At 52.2% G+C, this 25,281-nt stretch overlaps 1 protein-coding gene across 6 annotated transcripts in view; it reads right to left on the reverse strand.

The window, feature by feature from the left end:
- Positions 1 to 6,237: 6,237 nt before the first annotated feature.
- Positions 6,238 to 25,281, reverse strand: part of ZBTB40 (zinc finger and BTB domain containing 40) — a 74,196-nt gene continuing 55,152 nt past the window's right edge. For 2 of the 6 annotated variants that reach the window (XM_073903212.1, XM_073903210.1), the window contains 11 exons: positions 24,871 to 25,004; positions 23,029 to 23,197; positions 22,248 to 22,715; positions 21,259 to 21,465; positions 18,196 to 18,360; positions 15,452 to 15,666; positions 14,096 to 14,258; positions 13,298 to 13,384; positions 11,899 to 12,125; positions 9,987 to 10,177; positions 6,238 to 9,838 (listed from right to left, as the gene is read on the reverse strand). In XM_073903212.1, coding sequence (XP_073759313.1) covers positions 9,748 to 9,838; positions 9,987 to 10,177; positions 11,899 to 12,125; positions 13,298 to 13,384; positions 14,096 to 14,258; positions 15,452 to 15,666; positions 18,196 to 18,360; positions 21,259 to 21,465; positions 22,248 to 22,715; positions 23,029 to 23,197; positions 24,871 to 25,004 — 2,117 coding nt within the window. In that variant the 3' untranslated portion in view covers positions 6,238 to 9,747. Of the gene's footprint in view, positions 10,178 to 11,898; positions 12,126 to 13,297; positions 13,385 to 14,095; positions 14,259 to 15,451; positions 15,667 to 18,195; positions 18,361 to 21,258; positions 21,466 to 22,247; positions 22,716 to 23,028; positions 23,198 to 24,870; positions 25,005 to 25,281 lie in introns of all 6 variants that reach the window. The other 4 variants (XM_025856215.2, XM_025856211.2, XR_012381352.1 and 1 more) reach the window with 3 other exon arrangements.

Here is a 25,281-nt window from a genome sequence, read left to right on the forward strand (position 1 = left end):
CACAGACCGCTGGAGAGGGGCCCTTAGAGGTTGTCCAATCCAGTCACTGGGCAGGGGCTGCTGGAAAGACTCGTGCAATGTCATGCGCGGCTCGTGGGTGACAACGCATTTAGCTTTCCCAGGGCTTCCGTTACAAATGTGCTGATGCGTTGCCACAAATCTTGTTAGTTCCAAGATAAACAAAAGTCGCGTGTAAATTTATGGTATGCTTTAAAAAAATGTGCTTGAGGCAAGTACCTCCTAGTACACTAGTCATCAGAATGCCACAGACACAGAAGGTGAGCCTGCCCTGGGCGCACGATGGGCCCCAGCCGTTCACTCTATGTGGACAAGGTTGGCCCCCGGGGCAGCATGCTCGGTGTAATGGTGTCCTCTTCAAAGATGGGGAAGGGAGAGGGTTTCCTGGCTGCCCTGTGGCACCTTCTGTTTCAGGTTAGCTCTGGTCTGGAGCTGGTGACAAACGGGGGCAAGAACTAGGTATTTCACCAGTGAGACCCTTCTAGCAAATGCTGAGTCATCTTGGACAAGTTCCTCAACCCTGTTGAACTCTGATGTACTCACCCGTAAAATGGGCTAAAAGGAATGTCACTGTAGAGTTCCAGCATCCATTGTGGAGTTGGAGCCCCTGGTGTGGACGACGATGAAGATGAAGACAGAGGAGGCACAGGACGGGGCTAGTGCTCGCCACAGGAGCATCACGCGAGGGCTAGCCTTAGTGAACGAGAGCAGGCACTCTTGACCTTGCAGCAGCCGTTTACTGCTCAAGTGCCTGTCCCCCCTGGCACCAGGCACCCGTGGAAATGTCACAGGCTTTGGGGACAGGGTTGGGCCTGAATCTGGGTTTGGCCACTCCCCGTAGGACTCTCACCCAGCAGGATAGCCATCAGCCACAGGTGACTATTTAAATTAAAATTTAAAATTCAGTTTCTCAGGTACACTAGCCACATTTCAGGTGCTCAAAGCCACATCTGACTAGTGATTCCTACATCAGACAGTGCAGAACAGACCATTTCTCTCACCACAGAGAATCCTACCGGGACTGGGCAGCACTCGTCTGGTGACCCGGATGGAGATGTGATGCCCGCATTGGGGATGATGCACACAGCCTGGCCCGAGGCTGAGGCCAACAAAAGGGAGGGCTCAGCCCACCCCTGCCACGAGGACTCTGGCTGAGCCCAGCGTCCCCTTACTCACCGGGCCTAAGTAGTGCTTTTTCTTGCAAAGTGGATGTAATGCTGGGTCCAGCTGCTCTGATTGCAGTTCTGCTACCGACTGACTGGGTGACCAAGTGATGTCGCCTCCTGGAACCTCAATTTCTTCATTAGCAAAATGATAATTTATGTTCTTTTAGCCTCAGAGCATTGCTGCCAGAGTCAAGCGAGTAAATGATTCAAAGTGCTCTGAAATATGGGGACCATGGTGACAAAAGGATAGCACGGTAGAGTGGCAAGAGCCTACAGCTGGTGTCAGACAACTGGACTGCAATACTTCCTCTCACTAGCTGAGGACCCTTACGGTCGCCTCTGAATTCCTTCACTGTAAAAGGGGTAATAATGAAGATACCTAAACTTTCACATTGCTGTGAGGCTCAGTAATGACTTGAAAATAGCCCAAGAGTAAGTAGGCATTATGGGACTACCGTTGCCCGTACTAAAAAGAGGGAGGCCAAGCTGGGCCAAGCGTTTTGTCACCTTGTCTCCTCTGTCTCTTGCCTGCCTGAGAGCCCTCCTGCTCCGAGCCAGCACACCAGGTTGGAGCAGAAATGGAGGCACCAGATGGACCAAGACAATCCGTTCTGCTGATGCCACAACAAGACGCCAACTCCACTGGGGCCACACGGCCAGGACCTCAGGGTGTGGTCGGATCCAAGAAGGCAGCCTGCATCTGTGGCACGCGCCTTGGGCTGCAGGACCTTGCTCTAGGTGGTGCTGCGGTACAGTAGGATGCAGCCTAGGGAGCACGACTCCTCGGCATCCTCCGACCCCAGCGCTGCCCCCGGTTTTGCCAGGGAAATGGGGCACAAAGAGGCGGCTGAGGAGGTCCTGCTCTCCTGGGACTCTGTCCAGCTTGGTCTGTTTTTCATCTGCCTCCCCCACCCAGAAACCTCCCTTATCTGAGCTTCAGAGGTACCCATGGGGTCTCTGCACTGGGGCAGGGACCACCCCAGAGCTCTGGGCCCCCTTTTGGCATGAGTGGTATTTTCTATTGAGCACTTGCTACATGCCATGACCTACACCAAGGTCTCATATGCATTTACCTTTATTTTTTTTCCATATGCATTACCTTTAATCTCCACAATTACTGTGAGAGTTTTTATTACCTCCATTTACAGACAAAAAAAGAATCAAGGTAAAGAGAAGCTTAATGTACCCAAAGTCACACATCTAACAAGGGACAGGGCAGGGATTTGAATTCGGATCTGAATCCCTCGAAAGGGTGGCTCTGAACCACTGCATTTCATCTTGGCTTCTAATCAGATCCTCTCCAATAATGTGGCTGCTGTCTAGAAAACATTTTCCTTTTAGGAGGCCAGGACTGGGGGAGAGGTGGGGAAGTCAGAGAGGCTAAGATACTCTCCAGAGCTGTGTGCATGGAGGAACCACCCTTGCACACTCGCACCAGGCTGTGTGGGCCTCCGCTGGTCCTGCGGGGGCTCAGGCAGCTCCAGTGGCTCTCCTTCTGCTCTCCAGGGAAGAGTATGGACTGAGGACTGGTGAACAAACCATCTAGTCCTGAAGCCAAGGCAAAAGGACATGACTTGCTGCTCCAGGACACCACATCTCTAGCAGATAGAAGCAGAGGTTTAGGTCTGACTGGCTGTCTCAGGCAGGATGGAGAAGGGCAAGGACAGAGCAGGCCGGGAGCCTTGCTAGGTCCTGTGACAACAGTCCAGGCATGACAGACCAGGCTGCTAAGGACTGGGAACCACCGTTGACTAGATCTTTTCTAGCTGACTAGGTATTAAGCAAGAACTGCTGGGATGCAGCATGGTGTTTAAGAGCAAGCTCTGGAGTCAGACTGCTCGTGTTCAAATTGCAGCTCCCTGGCTCTGTCACTCATCACGTGACTTCCCTGCTGTGGGTCTCCTCGTCTGTAACCCAGGAGAACAACAGCTGCGTCACGGTGCCGGTGAAGGAAGAACTACACAAGGATCTCTGCCCCATGTGCTACATACACTAAGCACCTAACAGACATTACTTATTATGAGACTTTCTAAAAAATATTAATCATCACGATGAAAAAGACAACCAAAAAAAAAAAAAAAAAGAGAGAGAGAGCAAGCGAGCAAGAAACACAGCATTTATAGGTACTTCAGGTGTTGGTCTGGACCTGCATGGATGTTTTTGGTTCTTATTTCTCATAAATAATCTTTGCCTGGCCAACAAGATGATCAGTCCCTGGAAGCAGGAACCACACCCATCTCAGCCCAGCACAACCCAACCTCTACAGCATCTAGCACGGGACTGGGCACACAACAGGACCTCAGAGACTCCAGAACTTCGGGGACAACAGACCTGGGCAATCAGAACCTGACGTGCCTGGCTCACTGTGTGTGTGTGTGTGTGTGTGTGTGTGTGTTAACAGGATGACGCACAGCACTTGCCCTTGAAGGGGTCACAGTTTAGTGAAGGAGGATCTTAAGTCACCCTGTGACAATCTAAGAATCCTATGCTCCCCAACCCACACTGGCTCCTGCCTGACATCTCTCACCCCGTCATGCGTGTGCGCACAGCTACCCTGTTCCTTATTTTACCTCAGGTCCCCAGGCTCACAGGCAGGGCTAGCCCTGGCCTCTCTGCGTGTGCTGGCTTTGCTCTGGACCCTGTGTGGAGTGTAGAGGTTTCAACCTTAAAAGGACTGAAAAGCCATTTGGTCCTGTGCCAGCCCCGTGGGCCCCCTTCCCCAACCCCTGCCCATTTTTATCAGACCTTCCTGAAGGCAAGTCTATGAAATCTCCCCTGGAGGGGACTGCGGGTCCCTGGACTGACCTTGTCCTGGTGTGTTTGATCAGCTGTTTCTGGCTACGCTGGGGGAACCCATGCAGGAAGGGCTGGCAGGAGTGTTGTTTGATCAGCAGCTGGGGAGCTCTGGGCCTGGCTAGCTGCTCTTCACCTTCTGCTAGTCTCTCCTCGGAGGGCAAAGAAAGGGGGATGTTCTGATAGAGCAGCCCACAGGTAGCCTGGGGAACAGCCTCTCTGGCAGGGGTGAGATGTGGAGGTTGGTTTCTCCCTGAAGGCTGTGAGGGCAGGTGAGATGAGCAGCAACATCTACTAAGCACCTGAGCGTGCTGTCTGGTGCACCAAGTGTGCAGAGCAGATACAAGTGCCTTAGTGGGCATGGGACCTATGCTCTGGTAGCGCTGGGTGACAGGGCAGAAGATGGGACAGATGCACAAGAATAAACCCTCAAGAACGTTCACAAGAAGCAATGAACCTAGACCCTCTCTTCTAGTGAAGCCCTGACGTCTGGGCTATTTCCCAATGAAGGGTGAAGCCCCTTAGTCTAGGACAAGTTCACATGGAGGCAGCCAGAAGCTACCTTTCTCTTTTCACCCAGACACATCCCTGAGCACACATGGAAGGTAAGATGAACACTGAAGAGAACATTCCAGAGGCAGGGTGGGAAGGCCAGACACCATTACGTACTCCGTGTTTCCACTCCCTAGTTCTTACTGCGTGTGCTCCCACCTGACCTTCAGAGGCTGCCACTGTACTCAGAATAGACCCCTCAGCTGTGCTGCTCCAAGCCAGGACGCCCGGTCCCCCTCTTGTCCCACCCCCCCATGCCCTGTTCACTTGGGGCTGGGACAGAGGCCCCAGGACTACTACAGTACGGCTCAGAGAGGTGAGTCTTACCTCGGTCTTGGGCACCCCGGCACTCTATTCCAGGCCCTCCAACTTTGGGATATGATGGGCCTACTCCTTGCCCTTCTCTGCCCTCTCCCCCCAGGCTCTTTAGAAGTGCTGGGAACAGTAACAGACATCATTCCCAAAGCATCTACATGCCATTAGGCGTTCAGGAAGGCCTTGCCCAAGGTCATCCATCTAGTTAGTCCATGCCCTTCCCGCTGCGCCATCTAGCCTCCTACAGCAGCCCCCAGGCCCAGGGATAATGGGACTGCCAAGGGATCACTCAGCCCATTTCCTACCTCTTCACACTTTCACCTTCATGGCTGGAGCCCCACGGTGTGTTACAATTATCCAGGGCTGCCTAGGACACTGTAAGGATTATTGCTCCCAATACAACGGAGTGCTCCAGCCTGTCTCCAGACACCGTGTAGGCAGGGGTACTCTGCCCTGCGGGCTCTGGACAAGGGTCCACTCGTGCCACTCCAGGGCGGTCCTGGGAGACTCGAGCACAGAGCCGCCTCACCCCTGCTTTCCCCGGCTTCGGGGCTGACCCAACCTTAGAGGACTGGCAGACAGAATAGCTGGGACGTGCTTCCCCTTGTCTTTCACGCAGATTCTTCCTGCAGAAATGATGTGCATCCTGCCCATGTGCTGCCTCTCTGTTGCCTCGTTGGCTGCCAGCAACGTGACGTTTTCAGCTATTTACCACAAAAGGTTTCTGCTTATGTTATACTCATCTGCTCAGCACTTTGTGCTTTGGGGCAGTTGAGATGCCAGAGATCAATGACAAGTGGTGGGTGTTATAAGGTCCCCCGAGGGTTCAAAGAGAGAAGGAGAGTGAGAGAGGGAGGGAGGGGGGAGGGAGAGGGAGGGAGAGGGGAGGGGGAGGGAGGGAGGGAGAAGAGAAGTGCAAAGGTGCAGAAATGGACACCACTCAGCACCAGCAATTGCGGGGAATGGCTGACCGCCACATGAAAGACTTAGCCAACAATTACAGTCTCCACACTAAGTTCATTAAAGCCAGCCTTGGAATTCCCCGTACTGTTCTGTGTGCCACTGTTCCCCATTTCAGATGGGAGCTGCGAGGAGGGGGCTGCGAGGGTGTCTCCCCCAAGGCCACGTGGTCAGCAAGTGGCACAGCACGGATATACCCAGGCTGCGCACCCATGCCCGCCGCCGAGACGCCGCACCACACTTGCTCCCTGGGGCAAGCGGGCTCTCAGGAAGAGCCTCCCCGTGACAGGACAGCATCCTCTCCACCCACCATGCTGGCCTGGCCTGAAGGTACAAGAGCCCCTAGGAAACCCTGGTCAAGGCTGTGCCCCTGGCCAGAACCAAAGAGGAAACAGGTCTCATTACAGTCTGTCTGAAACTCATGCAGCACAACTTTTTCAAAGTACATATTTTATTTATATAGAATAGTGCAAAAGTTAAATGAAAATAATGGTTCGTAATCTAATTTACACAGCATCAGGTGCTGGCTGGTTGTCCTGACCGTGGTGGGAGGTGTGGCTGGCCTTGGGAAGAGAAACGATGAACATTTCCATGATTTGGACACAATGTGAATTAGCCCAGGTGATAATTTTTCTCAAATTTTTCTCAACAGCGTAATCCCAGAGCACAGGCAGCTTCTCTCGTCCTTATAGGCACAGCTGTACATGCAGGAAGTTTCCAAGCTCTGGCTGTGTTTTGAGCTTCTGGCCCAAGTCCTACAACCCCAAGGTTTTCCACGGCAACAAAACAATCATCAGCTTGCCTCTGATACCTTCTTCAACCCCAAATCTTACTGTTACTCCCATTTTTTCCCTACCTCCCAAGGATCCCTGGGAAATACTGGACCAAGTGGAGAGGGCTAAGGCTGCTATTCTTTCTTTGGGAGAAATAATTAAAGCATCTCAGCCATTACTCCATCATTGTCCTGCTTTCTAGCGCCAATTTAATACAAACACTCCTTATCCCCTAGAACCAGTCTATGTGAGGTTAGCAGTTTCTTCCATCCCTTAGGCAATTCACAGATCTCGGGCACATGAGATTTAAAGGCACAGCCCTCCCATTTCATTAATATATCATCAGCCTGTGGTGACCGTGACATCACCTGGGGTGAGAAACTCTTAGGGCCCATCTCATCTTTCTTCTTGATTCTGAGAGTATCCCTGACTTATTTAAACCAGAAGAGAAGGGGACCTTTCCCCCCATTCACCTGTCAGACTGGACCCCGTTTTGTCCCTCAGCACCTGACCATCAGAGCTCTTCCCTGAGGAACGGGGCCAATGCCGGTGGTCGGGGAGAGAGGAGAGTCAGAGCGCTTCCACAGAGAAGCCTTGGATCACCAGGGGAACCCAGGATTCACAGCACAGTCCTTGGTACTCACTGGGCTCCATGTTTTCTAAACACAAAGCTTCTGAGACAGAAGAGACAGGCTTTAAACATGAGCTTTGCCTTTGCCTCTGCCCCTCTGCTGCCCCTGTGGCCAGGTGCTGGCATGTCCTTGGGACAGTCCCATGTTCCTCTGGCAACCCCTGCTCTTGAATCTCCTACCTGTTGCCTCACTTACCTGGAATGGCAAATCCCGTTCCCTAAGCGATCCCCATTACTCCCACAGATTTAGAATCCAGCCTGGAATCTGACGGCCTGTCTCTCCTCACCAGCCGCTTCATGAGCTCTGGGAGCAGAGAAAGTCTGGGGTCCCAATGGACATATTCGGGCAGGGGTTCCAAGGAGCCCACATCCTCCACACCACCACAAATGCCCCCAGGGTTCAGCCTGGAGGCCACCAGGATGCACCCATGGCAATGAGGCAGAGACACCTCTGCTGTGAGAAAGCAAGTGAGGGGGACCGAGGAGAGCACGATGACAATGTCCTCTGTGGCAGACATTCAGCAGTGGGAAGAAAGAACAAAATGGCCAAGCAGAGCTAGGAAAAGTCTTCCTACAATAAAGTCCACACTTGGGCATCTCTAGGGAGTGACACTATAAAATCGCTGCCAAGGCAGCCCCTTGCAGAGGTCCACTCAGAGCAAAGGCTACGTTCAGGACGCACCTTTCCTCATTCCTGAATGGAGGCAGCACAGTGTCCGTGCCTCCTGCCGGCTGTGCCACGGGGTAGGTGAGTGCGCATCCACGACAGCGCCCACCTCTCTGTGTGCGCCCCGCACAGCAAGCGAGCTGTGGGGCCCACGATTCTGAAGGAAACGCGTGCCCTGCCACCATCGGGGGCTCTGTCGGAAACCCGAGCAAGGAGTTCTCGGTACTTGAAAGGATGTGAAACTTGGTTTAAAAACTTACAGCTTTCTTTCATCACAAGACTTCTGAAAAAGAAAAATCACTTTCCCCCACAGGCCCTCAGCAATTCAGTTCTTATTTTTCGGCGAGCAGAAATTCTGATGACCCCGCAACCCCCAACCACCGCAGCCGACCAACATCCTTGTCCGCTGGGCTGAACCACTCCGGTCCCTTTCAGAGGGCTTCAGCTGGTGCCAACAGGAGATTCGGTGCCATTCTGCCACTTGCAGATCAAGAGCTCTCCTGCTCTGACGGCACCACCTGAAGAAGAGCCAGCCGTGGCAGGAGCAGGGAGGGCTTTGTGTGGAGGCCACGTCTTCAAGGTTTGAGCACCATCTTCTGGTCAGGTTTCGGCTTCTGAGGACTTGCCTTTGAAAACTTCATTTACTCCAGAATGGGAAGATCCCTGAGCCGACAAGCTCAAGTGACTTGCAGATCAAAATGAGGACACGACTGGAGGTGGGAGGAGTTAGCTGCCTGGGTGCGCAGGCCCGCACTGGAACTCGCTGCTGGCGCATAGCCAGACGGCCACGGCGGCCACGGCAGCCACGCCAGGCAGTGGCAGGGCCCTGCCTTCTGTCCTACGGGCTGCAGTGTGCGGAGGCAGTGGAAGTCCCGACCGTGTCCCAAATTGACCCCTTGCCCCTGCTTGTACCTGGTGACATGAAATACGCTTGGAAAGAAGGCGTGGGCTTGTCCTCTGCCAGCCCGTAGCTGGAGGGTGAGTGATGAAGTTGCACACTGCCAGGGGTGACGCTGCACCAGGCGGCCGGCAGCCCTGCCCGGTGTGTAAACACTGCACTAGCAGACTTCGACCTTCTGGCATCGAGGAAAGGAAGATAAATGCTAGTCATTCCCTCCGAACGGCAGGAACCTACATCCATCTAATTGCACTTCATAACGGATTCCACAAACCATTAATTACCAGATTTTAGGAATTGAAGATAAAAAAGCTTTGTGAAATTCAGACACCAAAGGATCACTAGCCCGCAATAACAGGCGCTGCCTGGAGGAACTGGACAGCAGGCTGCTCACAAGAGAGGGAGACCGTGGCGGGGGGAGGAGCCGGGGTGCCCAGGCAACCGGCGCTGGTTCGTGAGCCCTCCACAGGCCCTGGAGCGAGGGGAAGACAGTCTCGGCTCTGAGGAGAACACGGAAGGCTGCAGGGACAGCCCTCGGGTACAGAACACTGCGGAGAAGATCCTGGAAGGGCAGGGATTGTCTGCAGCTGGATGGCCCCACACAGAGCGCATCCCGCAGAAACCCTGCAAGGCTTGGTTTGGGCAAGGGCTAACTGTGCTGATGAGCTGGGACTCAGCCTGTGTGAACACGCTGCTCCCTGTCCTCCTGCCACCAGGAGAGGGCCGGGCCACCCAAGCGGATGGGAGGATGACAGAGTGAGGAAGGAGCCAAGTGTGCTCCAGCCGGGGGGGGTCTCTGGATGGTGTGTTGGTGCTTTTTTCTCATTTCTAAATGGCCAGGAGGCACAAGCACCATTGGAAGGCCCAGTCTGTGGGCTGCAGGCCCACCTCTACCCACCGTGCTGCACACTGAAGGCCGCCGGCCTGCAGCACCTCTCCAGTGCCCCGGTCACCAGCTCCCAGCCCACTGCTCATCAGAGGCCACGGCAGCAGGCCTGTGGGAAGTAGGTCCGTCTCCTGGGGAGGGCAGTGGTCTCCGTGCCCAGGACCCCAACACTGTTGGTTCTGTGAGAACAAAGTGAGAGTGCTCTGGTTGGGGCAGGCTGAGATGTTCGCTACTCAGGACAGCCAGGGACGGAGGGCCAACGGCAAGCCGCGGAATGTTCGCTCTGCTGCAAATGCAGGACCCTCCATGGGATGATCGGCCACTCACTTGGCCTCGCCACAGATCAGGGTCACAGTACCATCTAGCAAATCCTCCACGGTCACCGCCACAAGCTCAGAGCTGGTCTGAGATGTCTGCGAATCTGGCAACGTCACAAACACCTGTGACCCAGCAAGCTGGGTCTCCTCCAAAGTGATCACCTGCTCTGTCGGGGCTGCCGGCTCTGGGGTTTGGATCACCTGAAAGGGAAAGACCGTGAGGCTGTCTAGGCAGTGTCCACAGGGAGCTCCCCAGAATTTACATGGTTTTTGTCTCATGCTGTAATGGTGATATTTATGTTTTAACCTGAGGAGAGCAATTACATGCACCTAATGGGAAGAGGCAAGTCTAACACACCGGCAATGCAAAAGAGAAGGCAAGCAATTTAAATAACTCTGGTGTGCTAAATTGCTATAATTTAGCTCAGTACGCCATCTCAGGGTGCCTGGACTCTATGATTACCTACCAGTGAATACCGGCTCAGTTTCTTATACTGGGTTTTCCTGTCTTGAGGATCACACTGCAGAGTTAAGCGACATGTGAAAGGAAGGCTACTGAAAGTGGTTAGTTTCAGGCCTGACCACAGAAATGGAAGGATTTATCAGCAGCCTTGGCTGGCCAAAGGTAGTGTCTCTGGCCCTCAGGTGAAGAAGAGCCTTCCTTGGAGGCTATATCATTACAGAACTTAGGAGCAGGAACGAGTGGAGGAAATGTGACTTCTATCAACTCCCTCATTTGGCCTCCCCAGTGGGCAGCCCTTCTCCAAAGGCCACACAGACCCCTTCCAAATCTGTGTCACCTGCTCAAGATGGCTCAGGGAGAACCAGTCTATGGTGAAGCACACCCAGTTCCCGTCACAACCTCCAAGTTGATGCTTGTGACCTGTGGGGACTCAGGGCAGCTTGGTGCCCCCTGGTATTTTCAAACCAGGGAGCCCACAGAGGGCACAGCCCCCCTGGCCCTTGAGAACTAGCCAGGGGTGGGGAGCAGAGCGCTAGGCCTGAGTGGCAGAAGGGGAAAGCCAAGCCCAGCCCCATGGTGCTGTGGGGGGTGAGAAGACGGATTATGATGTTTAATCAAAAATCATCTAGGAGAGTAGTTTTCAAACTGGTTTTCTTTCTTTTTCTTTAGGAATGGAAGCCTTTTTTTTCCCTTTTTTCCTCAAAGGACATCTTACCAAGAATCCTTATATATAAAAAAAGACCAAAGCACAGCCATTCTGGGTGACATGGCAGCAGGAACTTCGCTGCAGCCTGCCCACCTGACCTGCTCTCTGCTCTCACAGAGGCCCGTGAGAACATGGTTCATCAAGGACTCCTCTGTGGGGCTGGACAACGGCGTGGTCCAATCAGTTAACAGCACTGCTCCCGTCCATCCACAGACAACCCACAGAACTGTGTTTCTTTTCCTTTTCTGCCCAGCCTCTCTGGAGAAGACAGGAAGAGGCGAGCTTCTCCCCCAGGTAAAGGTGAGGAGCCCTGATGTACCCAGTGTCCTGCGTCCAGCCTAGAGGAGCTATCAAAGTGTTTCAGGGGCAGGGGGTCCCAACAGAGCGCTCAGCCCTTCTCCGAGACTTCCTGCCGCTCCTGTCCCACCCTACGGTGTTCCGCAGAAGGTGGGGAAGTATGTGAATCAGGACAAACCAAAGGTGTTCTGCTTTTGGAAATTCTCATTCCAGGCTCCCTCTACCCAGGGGCCATTTGCAGGTGCTTGCCAGGAGACTAGAATGTTCTGTTCTGTTCGGTAAGAGGTCCACCAGAGAGACTCCTCTACAAGGCCCTCTTGGTCATGTTATTACTTAATGGGATCTTCTGGGAGCCCCCAAGAGAAAGGCTGGGTGGTGTGACAGAGCTGCGTCCACACCACAGAAGCCTCAGGTACCCCGTGTTAGCACCCTCGTATCTGATGGCCCCACAATCACCTGTACCACCTGTGAGGCTGCTGCTTGGGGTTCAGAGCCCATCACCTTTGGGTGTTCAGATTCCAAGTGACCATCCAGCTGGGCCTGGGAGGTGAAGAGCTCCCCACAGAGCTCACAGGGGAAGGTGCTCTCTGACTGCTTGAAGTGCTCCGTGGTGACGTGGTGCTGCAGGGCTCCCGGGAAGCGGAAGGTGGCTGTACAGTACAAGCACTTGAACGGCTGGGATCCTGGAAGAGGGGGGCCAGAAAGGATAGCTGGACGGAATGCCTGAGACAAACAAGAGCAGGGACAGGGGAGAGGAAGGAGCAACCGGGATCGAGGTGCAGAGGCAGATTCGGGTTCTGTGGGACCTGAAGCTTCTACAGTCTGGGGGATCCTTTTCGGGAAAGATAAGGCAACATTACAAATACAGGAACAGGTCCCATGCAAGAAGGGGCTCGGCAACCACAGCTTCGTCAGCATGAGCTTCAGACTGACTTGGCCTCGGCTAAAGGCCATTCTTTCACTCAACTGTAGGTCAGGATGCTGACGACACCATACTTCATCAAGTCCAAGAGGCACGCTTTAACATCTCTGACCTGGGTTCGATGGCCTCTTACGACCACTACAGGCCAGGCAGCAGTTGGATGTAAAATTAGCAGTGACCACACACACGGGCGGCGACAGTGGCAGCACCAAGACCTGTGGGGCGTGTCCACGGCTTCGAAGAACATCCCTGAGACGGGAGTGGTGCACGTTTTTAACTCCCAGGAACCAAATGGTTTAGGAGGGATGAGTAAGGGGTGGATGTCCGGCTACATCCCCAGTGCAGGAAAAGTAGACCAGTTTCACGTCATGCTTGAGGGACCCAAACCCACGGCCTGCCTGTGCCCTGTCACCGCGCCACGTGTGATGACACGCACCTCGACAGTCGGGAGGTGAAAGCTGCTCTGAGAAGCGGGATGCTCACCATGATTTATCTGGTGATTCTCCTTCTGATGTACCCATACAAGAGTGTGTGCAATCTATGCCAAATTAAGTCCAAAACAGCACTTAGAATCACCTGCAAATTCTAAGTGACGATAAAGTATAGTTTAACTGGCAGCAGTTTTTCTTTCTTAACGGTTCATGAAAGACTAGCATTTTAGATTTGAGGAGACATGGCAGTAACAATAATCACAGGTCATGCTAGAGGGATGCTCACGGGTGCCAGGCCTTATGTGTTTTCTATGTACTAACGTATTCAATTTGCAGTTACCCTATAAGGAAGGAAGCACTATAATCGTCCCCGTTTTATAGATGAGGAGACTGATGCACAAGTCAGTTCGGTTACTTGGCCTAGGACTGCACAGCTGTGGATGGTGGAGACGAGATGCACCAAGGCAGTCCAGGCCAGGAGCATCTCGCAAGGGGCACTGACCTGAATGCTGGCACTTGATGTGAACTTGTAGCAATGCTGGCGTGGGGAAGAGCTCCTTACACTGGTCACATTCGTGGAACTTCATATCTGCGGAGCACACAAGGAAAGAAGTGGTGGGAACCAACCAGAGGATAGCTCTCTCAGGCTGGGGAGGGCGGTGATGGCCAACACTTAGCAAGTGTCTACCAAGTGCCAGGAACCTCACAGCTATGAGCTAGCAGCGCGGTCTAGTGTAAACAAAACGCCAGATCGGAGCCAGGCCGCCTGGATGGAAGTAGGGCTGCTACGAGAATGGAATAAGAAAGCGCCCACCAATGCTTAGCAGGTGCCTTGCGCATAGGAGATGCTTCATGACCGTGGTGATTATCCTCAGACTGACCGGCACGGTCAGTATTAACTTTCTGAAGAGAAGGAAACCGGCTCAGGAAAGAGAGGTCATTTGCCAAGGTCATGCAGCTGCTCCGTGCGGGAGTCGGGATTTCCGCCCAAGCCTGTCTGCCACTACAGCCACTGCCCGTCCCAGGCCCCACAATGTACCAGTGTCCCTCAGGGCTGGTAGGAGCTTACAGTGCTCCAGACCCCCGGGTTTGAGAACCACTGCCACTCAAGCTACTGTTTCGTTACTGATGGGCCGGCGAGGCCTCCTTCAGGTGTGCCGGGACAGAACAAAGGCCACGGCCACACACACCACACTACAGCACTGGAAGCTGGGATTTGGGGTTGGAGCCCAGGACACTGTCATCGAGCCGCTCCCACTCATCAGCTCCCACTCGCGGTCTCCAGGCACCCAAACTTCACCTGCATGCTCTGCCTTGATGTGCTTCTTGTGTTCAATGGTGTTGGAAAAGGTTTTGTCACAGGAGCTGCACTGGAGTGACGAGAATTTGGAAGATCGATGGTTCTGAGCAGCAAACACATCAGGGTGGTGGGTCCGATTATGGTACCACAAACCAGACAATTGCTGCAAGGAATATGGCAAACGTTAAGTCTTAGAAGTTTCCAGCAAGCTGGAGAGGTCCCAAGGCCCTCGTGAGACAAATGAGCTTATGGATCTAGAATCACACTCTTACCCGTCACACTGGGTGCTCACGTGAGGGGAAAGGCTGGTGTTTGGGGGAACCAGGCACCTGTGTATTTACTGAGAGGCCACTACAGGGCAGGGCACAGCCTGGTCCTTCAGAAACTCTCACCCCTCACAACAAGCCTATGAGCAAGGCATCAGAATCTTTCTAATGAGGTGGAAGCTGAGGCACACAGGGGTTAAATGACTTGCCCAAGGTCAGATCATTAGTAAACAGCAGGCCCAGGATTCAAACCCTGGCCTTCCAACTGGAGCGTCTGAGCTGTATCTCACTGCCTCCCAGAGGCCCCGGGAAGCAGTAGAGAAGCCCGCTGGAGCAGAAGCATGTGCTGTCCCTGCTCCTTCCCAGGCTCCAGAGCAGCCCGGGGACACTCTCCCTACAGTTCCAGGCTTTCCCAGAGACCAAGCCGAGGCCTTACGCAGCTCTGTGGTCACAGCACCACGTGTGGAGTTAGCTCTCCATGTCTGTGGAGCTGAAATTAGCTGCTGGGCTTCTCTCCCTACATCCAAATCCTACAGACGTCACAAGAACCATTTTCTCTCTGTAGTTTTAGAGTTGAGTTTCTCATATGTGGTTTCTTTTTAGTTCCATATGGGGTTTCCCTTTAATTACATACCAAATTCTACAGTGAAAAAGCAGACCCCTTCCCTATGAGTTTAAAAACAGCAACAACAACCCAGTCATTGTGCTAAACAAGGTAACTCCAGGCAATCTTAACACAGCCCATTGTCACTCTCACATCCCTTGACACATGGGGTCAATAGGCTCCACAGAGTGTGAGTGTCCAAGGGGAAAAGGAGCATTCAGCTCATGACAGGGCTGAAATCCAAGAGAAGAGGTCTAGGAATCCTCGGCTCCAATTAAAGCTCCCAAGTGCATTACTCTGACCAGATCACCTTAGCGAATCTGGGTAATTACAAGCTGCATCCTTCATGGCAGCAGCCACCTCATCCTCTTTGGACTCCTGGCGGATGTAAGGGAGGACAGGCTGGGGACTGGGGGTAGGGACGGGAACGGGGGTCGGGGACGGGGCGGGGGGGTAGGCGGTGCTCCCGGCAGAGCACGCGGTCACCTGGTAGGCCTTGTTGCAGATCCCGCAGCTGAAGGGCTTCCCTCCGACGTGGGTCACCATGTGCCGCTCCAGCATGGAAGGGGCACTGAAGATCTTGCCGCACGTGGGGCAGGGGTGGTACTCCTTGGAGTGCACCTCGTGGATGTGCTTGCGGTGGTCCTGCAGAGTGGGGAAGCTCATCCTGCATTTCTTGCAGTCGTACGGATCTTCTATGTCTGGTTTCACCGACATCCGTGAGGAGAGAGGGAGGGGAAAAACACCACAGGCAGCTGTGAGGGAGACGCGGCTGCTGTGCACGGCTCCAGGTGCGAGACTGTTCAGAGGTCAGGCACGGCCACACACTCCAAGGACCAGCCGCAAGCGTACAGCGATCACGTGACCACCCCCTACCTTCGTCTTGTCCCAGGACGGGGGATGCCTCTGAGGCTTCTGTACTAAACCCCCTCTGTGGCACCAAGTAGTTCATCGCCATTCCTCACGTCACATCCTACAAGTTCAATTCCACTTAACTACTTGGCAGGGAGTACTGCCCTTGCTCTTCCCCCGCCTGCACTGGGCATTTCTGAGTGTTCTCATTTTCTGCAGAGATTTCCAACACACTCCCCAGAGCCTCACTATTTCCTTTGTTGTCAGCATATCACTGTCAGGAAGAATACTTCCTTCCTCCTCACCTTAGATTCAACAATAAAAACATTTTCGATGTTTAATGAGTGCTGTATGACAGGCATGTTTTAAGTGCCTTACAAACATAAACTCACTCTATCTTTCCAATAACCCTATGAGTGGGATCTATTATCACCCTATTTTAGAGATTAGGAAATGCAAGCCTTAGAGAGCACCCAGGGACACAAGCAGGAAATGGCTGAGGTGGGTGACAGTCCCAGCTCTCACTCCCAAGGCCGTGCTCTGAGCCACCTGCTTAACTAGACATGCCAACTTTTCAGGGAGGCCTCAAAAATAAGAACTAGCACTGATGAAGGATACATTTGCCATCACTATGGCAAGAGACTTCAATTTATTTTTTCTGAGAGCAACAGAAAGCGGAACGTTTTAATAATACAATCCTTTGCCTACTAGCCAATCTTACGTGTGCACGGAGTCCAATTAATTCTGGAATATGGACACACGGCAGCACTCGGTGTCATTAACCACTGTCCCTGTGGACATGAGCTCTTGAAATCTCAGTCCACACGGTCTCTGAAGGCACGGTGAAGCGATGATGCGGTCCTGTGACACAGGCAAGGAGCGGTCCAGGCCTGCTGCCAATGACCCTTCCTAAGACACGGAAGTCTCTGGGCTCCTCTTCGTCCTGACAGTTGGTTAAGTCCCACCCTCTCCTGGCTCCCAGGTAGTGCTACCAGGAAAAGGAGACTAGAGCAGAATGTCCTTTAAAAAGTTCGAAACGACACTGAAATTATGGCACTAGATCTAAGCCAGATATCACTCATCTGGGAATCTACTGCAGCTGGATACGGGGACCTGTGAATTCTCTGGCGGAAAGGGGCAGCACTGTATATACCTCCTGCATTGCCCAGTGTCTAGCACCACGTCGGGCACATAGGAGCCCTGACAGTGTCCTTTGCTGGCTGGCTGATAATAAAGCCCGTGTTTGTGAAGCACTGTTTTTGCTGACAGCTAGCAACTGGTGTGTGGGAAACGGGTGGGGAGGGAGGAAGGGGAGAAGACACGCAGGGTGCGTGGGACGCCAGAAAGACAGGCTTTGATGGTGACAAACGGCACCTGAGAGGGTTGCTTTCGCCACCAATAATACTATCTGGCATTTATTGAGCATTTTCTGTGTGTCAGGCAGGGAGCTTCATGCTTTACATGGGATACCTTACTAGTTCTCACAGCAATCCAAGGTGGTGGCATTATTACTGTTCCTCATTTACAGAAGGGGCAGACGGGGCTTGGAAAGGTAAAGAAATCTGTTTAAGGTCTCAAGAAAGTAAATGGTGGGGTCAAGGTCCAGTTGCAGGCCTGTGTGCTGTCAGAGCCCAAGCTCCTAAGCCCCCTGCTGCACCGTGCTGCTCACTCCCGCTGTAACCAGTCTGCTGGGGGAGGCAGGACGTGGCCGCCAGACGCCACACTGGCCATTTCCCGAGGCCAGGATGAGGGCGCACAGAGTTCTCCTTGGCTTCCTGTGCGTGTGTTGAACAGAAGTGTGTTTTGTCTGTATCAGTTCCAGTAGAAGGGGAGACAGGCAGGGGCAGACCCCACTCCCTGCGTGGCTCCAGGGGCACAGGGGACAGAATGCCGTGCAGTAGGCTTCCCGGGGTGGGAGGTGGGTGGCCTGAGCAGGGACCTCTCACGGCGGGAGACATTACCTCAGACAGCGTCCGGTTGCTCCTATGGGGAAGGCAGGTAGGACTCCAAGATGAGTGGGGGAAGGAGGGGGCATGTAAAGAGCTGCTCAGTGGACCTAATGGGAATATTCTGTTGCTCTATGGCCTGTCTGTTACTGAGGCTCTCCTTCAAGCATAATTTGCCTTTGTCAGCCAAGCAGTGCCAGGTGGACTAAAAAGTAGACAAGGAAACAGCCCGGACATTACACAATGACATGTTAAAACAGGATTTTTCTAGAAATAGGAACAAGGGACTCAGTTTTGCAGGAGAATCGGGAGGGGAAGGCACCAAATGGGGCCTGGCTCTGGTGGAGTGACAACTTCTGTCATGATGGTTACACGCCTTCTCAGAGCCAGGCCTGGCGCTGAGTGCCTGACAGCCGCCATCTCAGTACGTACTGTGAAAGGTGTGCAGGTGGATGGACAGGCCGTTGGCTTGCCGGAAGCCCTTGCCACAGTCCCTGCAGACATATGGCTTGTCCCCGGTGTGGGTCCTCACGTGGCGGGACAGTTCAATGGACTGGGCGAACACAGCGTCACAGTACTGGCAGGCATACATTTTCCCTGGAAACACGCATGAGTTTCCTTATTAGAAATAGCACCAAACATGTATGGCCTCCCTAACACAAGATCACACTGTAAGGCACGTGTTGGGGAACATAATCTGGGAGATGGCGTTAAAACCACACGCAATTTGTAACACATTGGGTGAGAAGTCTGGGCCCTTCTATCGGATGGCATCTCACACATAGCTGATGGCACCGTGTGGCCCCCCTCCCCGAGGAATAAGGACAGAGTTCTCATCACACAAGGCCACCCATCTGTTAACCAGGCCACCCCAAGTATGGAAGAGCTCATTCCACTCTCAGGAAGCAGAATATATATCCTCATGCCCAGAAACTCCCGGGTCTGGATCCCTCACCACACGCGCTGTGCAGAATTGTGCCTGCACACAGAGGTGACAGACGGGACTCAGAGAAGGGAAGCCTCCCCCTGCTGACTTGCTATAAAGTTATTATAAATCATTTGGCTTCTCTATTCTCTCACACACATAATGAGGATACAATGGCCAGACTGCCAAAGACTGTTGGGAAATAGAGGTAAAGAGCAAGGCTGGAAAACTGGCAGACCAGCTATGCCCCCAGGCTCCCTTCTGGGCCAGCAGAGAAGTGGAGAAATCAGTGAGGTGAGGGTCCAGATCCCCCAAATCCTAGGGCCTACTTCAACTAGAGCAATCAACGTCATTTGCATTTTTCACATGTTGGGCTTTGAAATAAGATTTTGTTAGGAAAAAAAGGGTTTCTTTAATCAAGAGTTGAAATTATTGAGAAGCCCAGGACTCAGCCCTTGGCCTTCCTCTTTATCCTCCCTTTGTAGATGACCTTATCTCAGAGCTCAGATATACCACCTGTACCCTGATAGCGCCCACAGTTCTATCCCTGGCTCCCAGCTTCCCCTAGAACTGCGGACTTACACATCCAGCCTCTTACTACTATCCTTCTCCGCCTGGAGGTGTCACTGGTCCCCCAGACAAGAGCTCCTGAGGCTCCGTCCCTGGCACCCCCGCAACCTGCCACCAGCCCCCATGCACTCCGGTTTCCTCCACTGCAGTGACTAGCAGGGCCATGTCCTCGGCCGTTCATGCCAGAAACCCCACAGCCATCCTTAACGCCTCCCCGCACAGCCACACGCAGCCCACCACGGGTCCTGTCACTCCCGCTTCAACACCACACCCCCAAACGTGAACGTCTGACAACTGCTCCTAGCACACTCCGGCTGAGAGCCCTGTCACCTCCACATTGGACAAATGGCCCACCTGCCTCCCTGTGAACACGACTCTTGCCTTACTACAGCAGACTGTTGAGAGTGGCCAGAATTAACTCCAAAAAACCTAAGTCACATCCTACTACTCTTCTGCTCCCAACTGTCCTACGGCTTCCTGCTGTGGAATAACGGCCCCGAGGGGTGCCCATGTCCTAACCCCTCGAAACTTGGGAATACATCCCCTCACGCGGCAAAAGGGGCTTTGCAGATATGATTAAGTTAAGGATCCTGAGATGGGAAGACTATCCTGGATTATACCAGTGGGCCCAACATAATTACAGGGTCTTTGGAAGAGGGAGCAAGGAGGGTCAGAGGAGGCGGCACGAGAGGGGACCCAGAGGTTGCAGGGGCGCGGCCATGAGCCGGGGAAGGCACACGACCTCTAGAAGCTGGGAAAACAGGGAACAAGTTCTCCCCCCGACCTTCCAGAAGAAACCCACTCGCCAAAACTCTGACTCTTCCTAAAACCCCTTTTAGCCTTTTAACCTCCGAAGGGGCGAGCTAATACATTTGCGTCGATTTCAGCCACTGTGTGTGGTAATCCGTTACAGCAGCAACAGAGACCAGCACACACTGCATAAAAACCCACGTCCTAAAAACAGAATAAAACAAAACAACAACAACAAAAAACAAAATCCTGACCCTGGTTTCTAAGGCCCTGCAGACCTGGCCCCTGGCAACCTCTCTGGCCTTCTCCCTTACCGCTCTTCCCTTGTCTACTCTGCTTGGGCTCCTTCTGGTTTCCTTGATGTCGAACAGGTCAGGCTTATTCCCACTTGGGGAGCGGGCTCTGCACTTGGGAGGCTCTTCTAGATCTTCTGTAGGTTCCGGCTCTCACGTCACTCGGTTTCCTACACAAGCCTCACGTCTCCGAGGCTGCCTCTGATGAGAGCGAACCCGGCCGCTCCCCTGCTGCTTCCCCTGCTTTATGCAATGACTACCGTCTGAACTTGCGTTACACATCTGCTTATGGTCTCTCTTACCCACTGGAATGCAAACTCCACAGGACCACGGTGTGGATACTTACACTCTCCCCGGGGCCTGGAATAGTGCTGTAGAAATCCATTCACTCAGTAAATGCTTCCTGAGGGTCTACTCTTGCTAGGTACTATTCCAGTGATACAGCAGTGAGCGGGGAAGACTAACAGCTCCACCCTCATGGAGCCTGCATTCTAACAGGGGGAGACTGACTAGAAACACAAGAAATTAATGAAGTCTGCACTGCATCGGTCTCTACATCAGGGAACCCCTGGCCCATCAGCTCTGGGAGCACAAGCAGTTCCAGCTTCGTCACTTGGCCGCGGCCGCTGCCTGACCCACAGCAGGTGCTCAGCCAGGGTTTTTCTCATGCTTGAACTCCACCTCCAAGCCCAAGGAACTCCTGGCTTTCTGCCAATTCTGTAACTATAAGGTGACAATCCTACATTAGCTAGCCTCTCTTCGCAAACTCTCACCATAAGCATTTTACATGCCTGTGTATCTATGTACTCCCAGTCATCACTCCAGACAGAGACTTTGCATTGTTTTTTTGTTTTTAATCTACTTGAGATGTATGTCATGCCTAGTTCCAAATGGGTTTTTGGGCAGTTCACCCAGTTAAAGTTGGCAGGAAAAATGAAGAAACTCTCCACGCCTTACCTTCTGAGTGCTTCTTCTTGGTGTGGTAGGCCAGGGCAGAGGCCTGGGTGAAGGTCATGAGGCAGTGCTTGCACATGAACGGGCGGTCCCCCGTGTGAAGGCGAAGGTGGTTCTTTAGGGTAGAATTGGCTGCAAACTTGGCCCCACACTCTTCACAGGAGAAAGGCTTCTCGTCAAAGTGCTCTGTCAGTTTGTGGTACTGCATGCCTAGGAAAGCCATGCCAGGGACCAGAGGGACACCAGTCATCAATGTGAGGACTCCAGCATGAGGACACGTAACAGCACTATCTGAGGCCAGGCCCCAAGAGGAAGCACAGCATGAACCACAGGACAGTAGGCCATGCTCACTCGGACCTCACTCAGCCATGCTGCTCAGCTGCCTACCGCCCAGCACTCCAGAGGTCACCTTGGTCCCACTCCTGTTTGGGGCAGGCATCAAGTGTTCTGGGTTTATCCCCTTCCCTTTCTCTCTTAAATAGGACCCACCACCCAGAAACGGTGAAACAAAACTCACTTTTATGTTTCACTGGGTTTATCCAACATCTGGGACAAGGGTAAACAATTTTGACTACACACCCCAGGGTTTCTGTGACTCGTTTATTATCAAGAAACAAGTGATACGTGGAAAGCTAAGAGTCAGGTGTTAAATAGCTGGTTATTACTATAAATAATAGTAGCTACAATTTACTACCTCTACTGCAGGCACTGTACGTAGGTGTTTACCTATATTATCTTAAATCTTTAGAACAATTCAAAAGAGTGGGTGGTGTCAGGGTGCCTATTTAACAGATGGGAAAATTAAAGCTCGGAGGGCTGATTCCACAGCTCATGCTTTTCTCAAAACATTACCCTGCCCCTGTAGGAGTCTGCTCTGTTTCCCAGGCCCATCCATAGGCCTTCCTGCACACAACTAGAGGCAAGGCCTAGAATCCACACTACAATTTCCAGAATTCTCACCCTCTGAAATTACTTCGCCTTCTTTAAAGTACCTGAGGCATGGGCAAATTCTCTTCCACAGAGGTCACATGTCACCGGCAGCCTCTTCTTCTTCTTCTTCGGGACATCGGGCTCTCCTCCTGTACCATGGGCCTCCAGCTGATGTTTTTCCAGCTCCTTCTTAGAATCCTTGGTCTCGTTGCACTCCTTACACTGCACCTGTTTGCTCTTGGCCACCCGGCAGCGCTTCATGTGCACCTTCAGGCGGCAGTAGAAATGGAAGCTTTTGTCACAGGCCTTACAGACGAAGCTCTTCTTGGCAGAGTCGGGGGAGGCAGACGCGTCTTTCTCTTGTTGCTCTGGCAAGGAACTGGTCTCGCCTTGACCGCTCTGTTTCCCAGACTGGCAGCCTTCCTCTGCTGGCTCGGCTACCTTCTCATCTGCTCTGTCGTTGGCTTCACGGTGAAATTTAGCGTTCACCTTCCATCTTTCCCTCCCTCCACTTTCCTGAGTAAGGAAGCCTGCAGACAGAGAGAAATTGCATGGCTCTGGAAATTCTACATTTCTACTTTGCTTCCTAACTTTTCTTAGAGAAGGCTGCAGACTATGTGGGACCCTCTAAAACTCTGGAGTAATACCACTGTCACCTTTACTTTCCGATACATGACCATAGCATCAGTTTACATCTCTGCTTGTGACCTATCTAGGTACTGAGAGCATACCGAAGTAATAAGGCGGCAACAGATGAACGCTGCTAAGAACTGCCGCCTCTTCTCTCCAATAGGGACACAACCCGCAGGCCTGACGGGACCCCCACCCCGCTCTGTTCCTTACCAGTGTATGCTAACTCATGCATGACAGGCTGCAGGCCTGGGAAAGATCTGTGGACGCTGCACAGGAGGTGACATATCTCAATGGCCGGGACAGATTTTTCCATGGCTCTGCTCAGCACTACTTTCAGGGAAGCTTCAGGGCTGGCTGTCTCAGAGGAAATGCTCAGAATCTAAATGAACACCATGAGACAAAGGTTTGTGGTTAATACCAGCAGTTTTCTCCATGGTTTTCAACTTAGGGGGGAAAAAAAGCTAATTTTAGGAAGGCACTGCTCCATCTATAAGAAGTTTACATTTCTTGGATAAATGTAGTGGAGAACCCTCTTTTCCAGAGAACAGGGAAATTGGCAAAATTAAAAAAAAAAAAAAAAAAAAGAAAGAAAAAAAAAGAAAGAAAGAAAGAAAGAAAAGAAAAGAAAAGGGAGGCCCATGTCAAGACACACATGCAAATACAAAGAAGGTACCAGCAAGGAAGCACTGTGCATTTTCTACAAGAGGTAACTTTTCAGAAGCCAGGAGTCTCCATAAGAACTTTTCTAGATCTTAATATTAAAAGCTTGGAAAGCTGTAGGATTTGGTAGTTGGTGGCTCTGTCTTGAAGATCAAGATAATTTTTCATAATATATAATTGTCTCAGTGTCTGGGAGTAATTCTGCATGATCAGTGGCTTCACATTTTTAGACCCTTAGATGTACCCTTTTAAACATTTTCTTTCATGAAAAAAAAAAAAACCTCAGCTTTTTAAAGAAGGTTCAAATAGGGGCTTTAAAGAGGCCAAGAATTTTATTTCAAAGCCATCCTCTTTCAGAATGTTAGAGCTATCAGCAGAAAGAGTCCGTACACTGAGAAAATAAAGCAAAACCATCCACAGATGGCCAAATGGAATTTTCGTTTGGGAAGACATTTTATTTCTGCTCTTTTCAAGTCTATCTAAATAAACCTGATGTCCCTGGAGGCAGGCCTGAGATTCATTAGCAAGGCTCAAACTCATCAACTGTGGGAGCTCCGTTTCTGAAGCGGGAAGCATGCTAGAGAGAGTCTAGCAGATGCATCCTTCCTGTGAAGCCCCAAAGAAATATGTTCCACCTTCTTCCCATCTGAGAGTCAGACCAAGGTGGGGCTGTCACCTGTGTGGACAGTGCTAGAAACCTGCCCTTCTGCACACCTTCCACTCCTACCTGGATTAAAAAGCACGTACAGGTGAACCTAATTTTAGTCCCTTTATAATTCTTCCTCACTTGAGATGCCCATGATCCTGGGCTGGACATCCATGAATCCCCCTGCCGTCCCCACCTGGTTTTTCTGGGATGCTGGCCACACTGAGAAGTATTACAGAAAATGAGCTGGCACTATTTGCTACCGCATATGGGCAAAAGCTTTGTTCTATCTATGTTTATCTTGGCTCTTCCTAGACGCCGGAACAGAGTATGTAATATGACCAACTTTACTTTCCTTCCTCTGAAAGCAGTTGCTTCTGAGAACATGTTAGGGAACAGTATCATGGTTCCCCTTGAGTTTACCTACGTTTAGGCAAATGAAATACATCTAGGTTTGAGTCACATGAGCCTGGGTTCAAATCCTGACTTCAACTTCGACCAGCTGGAGCATCCTAGACATGTTAACGAACCCCTTGGAGCCTGAGTTCCCTCATCTGTAAAGTGTGGATGACACCACCCTGCCACACAGAGTTGGGAGAATTAAAAAACAAAGAAGTGTTGGCTCAGCACGGAGCTCGGCTTGCAACAGGCACCCCGCATAATCTGGCGCCCCCCTCAGGAATGAGACCGTCCCAGGCATTAGCCTGGTAGAACTCTCTGGAACAATGGGTTTTCCCCCACCGCACCTCCTTCACAGCGTCTACCAGCTGTTCCTCCTCTGCAGTAAAGCACTTGAGTCCCACCCCCTGTTGGATGGCCTCTAAGATCAGTCTGCGATGCCTCAGGACGGCTTCCAAGGCTGCACTTTCTGGGCTGGCCACTGAAAGAAAGGGGGATTGAAAACTCATGAGTGAAACTATGAGCACCATTTTTCCTTCACCTTTCTCAACTCTTCACAGGGAGGATACACTTCACTGATCTCCTTCCTGGGGCTGGGAGTGGGGAAAATGGCAAATTAATATAAGCTTAGACTATTTCCAGCGTATTTTATTTTACGAGGTACACAAACTCCCATGTCCTTCAACAAAACTGCCAGTCCTTACTTCCAATGGTGGGGATGTGGAAGATGGCCATGAGAGCTGCTGCTCTCTTCTGGC

The sequence above is a fragment of the Callorhinus ursinus genome, unplaced genomic scaffold (assembly GCF_003265705.2).
Source record: "Callorhinus ursinus isolate GAN/ISIS: 27379988/994484 unplaced genomic scaffold, GSC_fseal_2.0 scaffold18, whole genome shotgun sequence".
Taxonomy (NCBI): Eukaryota; Metazoa; Chordata; class Mammalia; order Carnivora; family Otariidae; genus Callorhinus; species Callorhinus ursinus.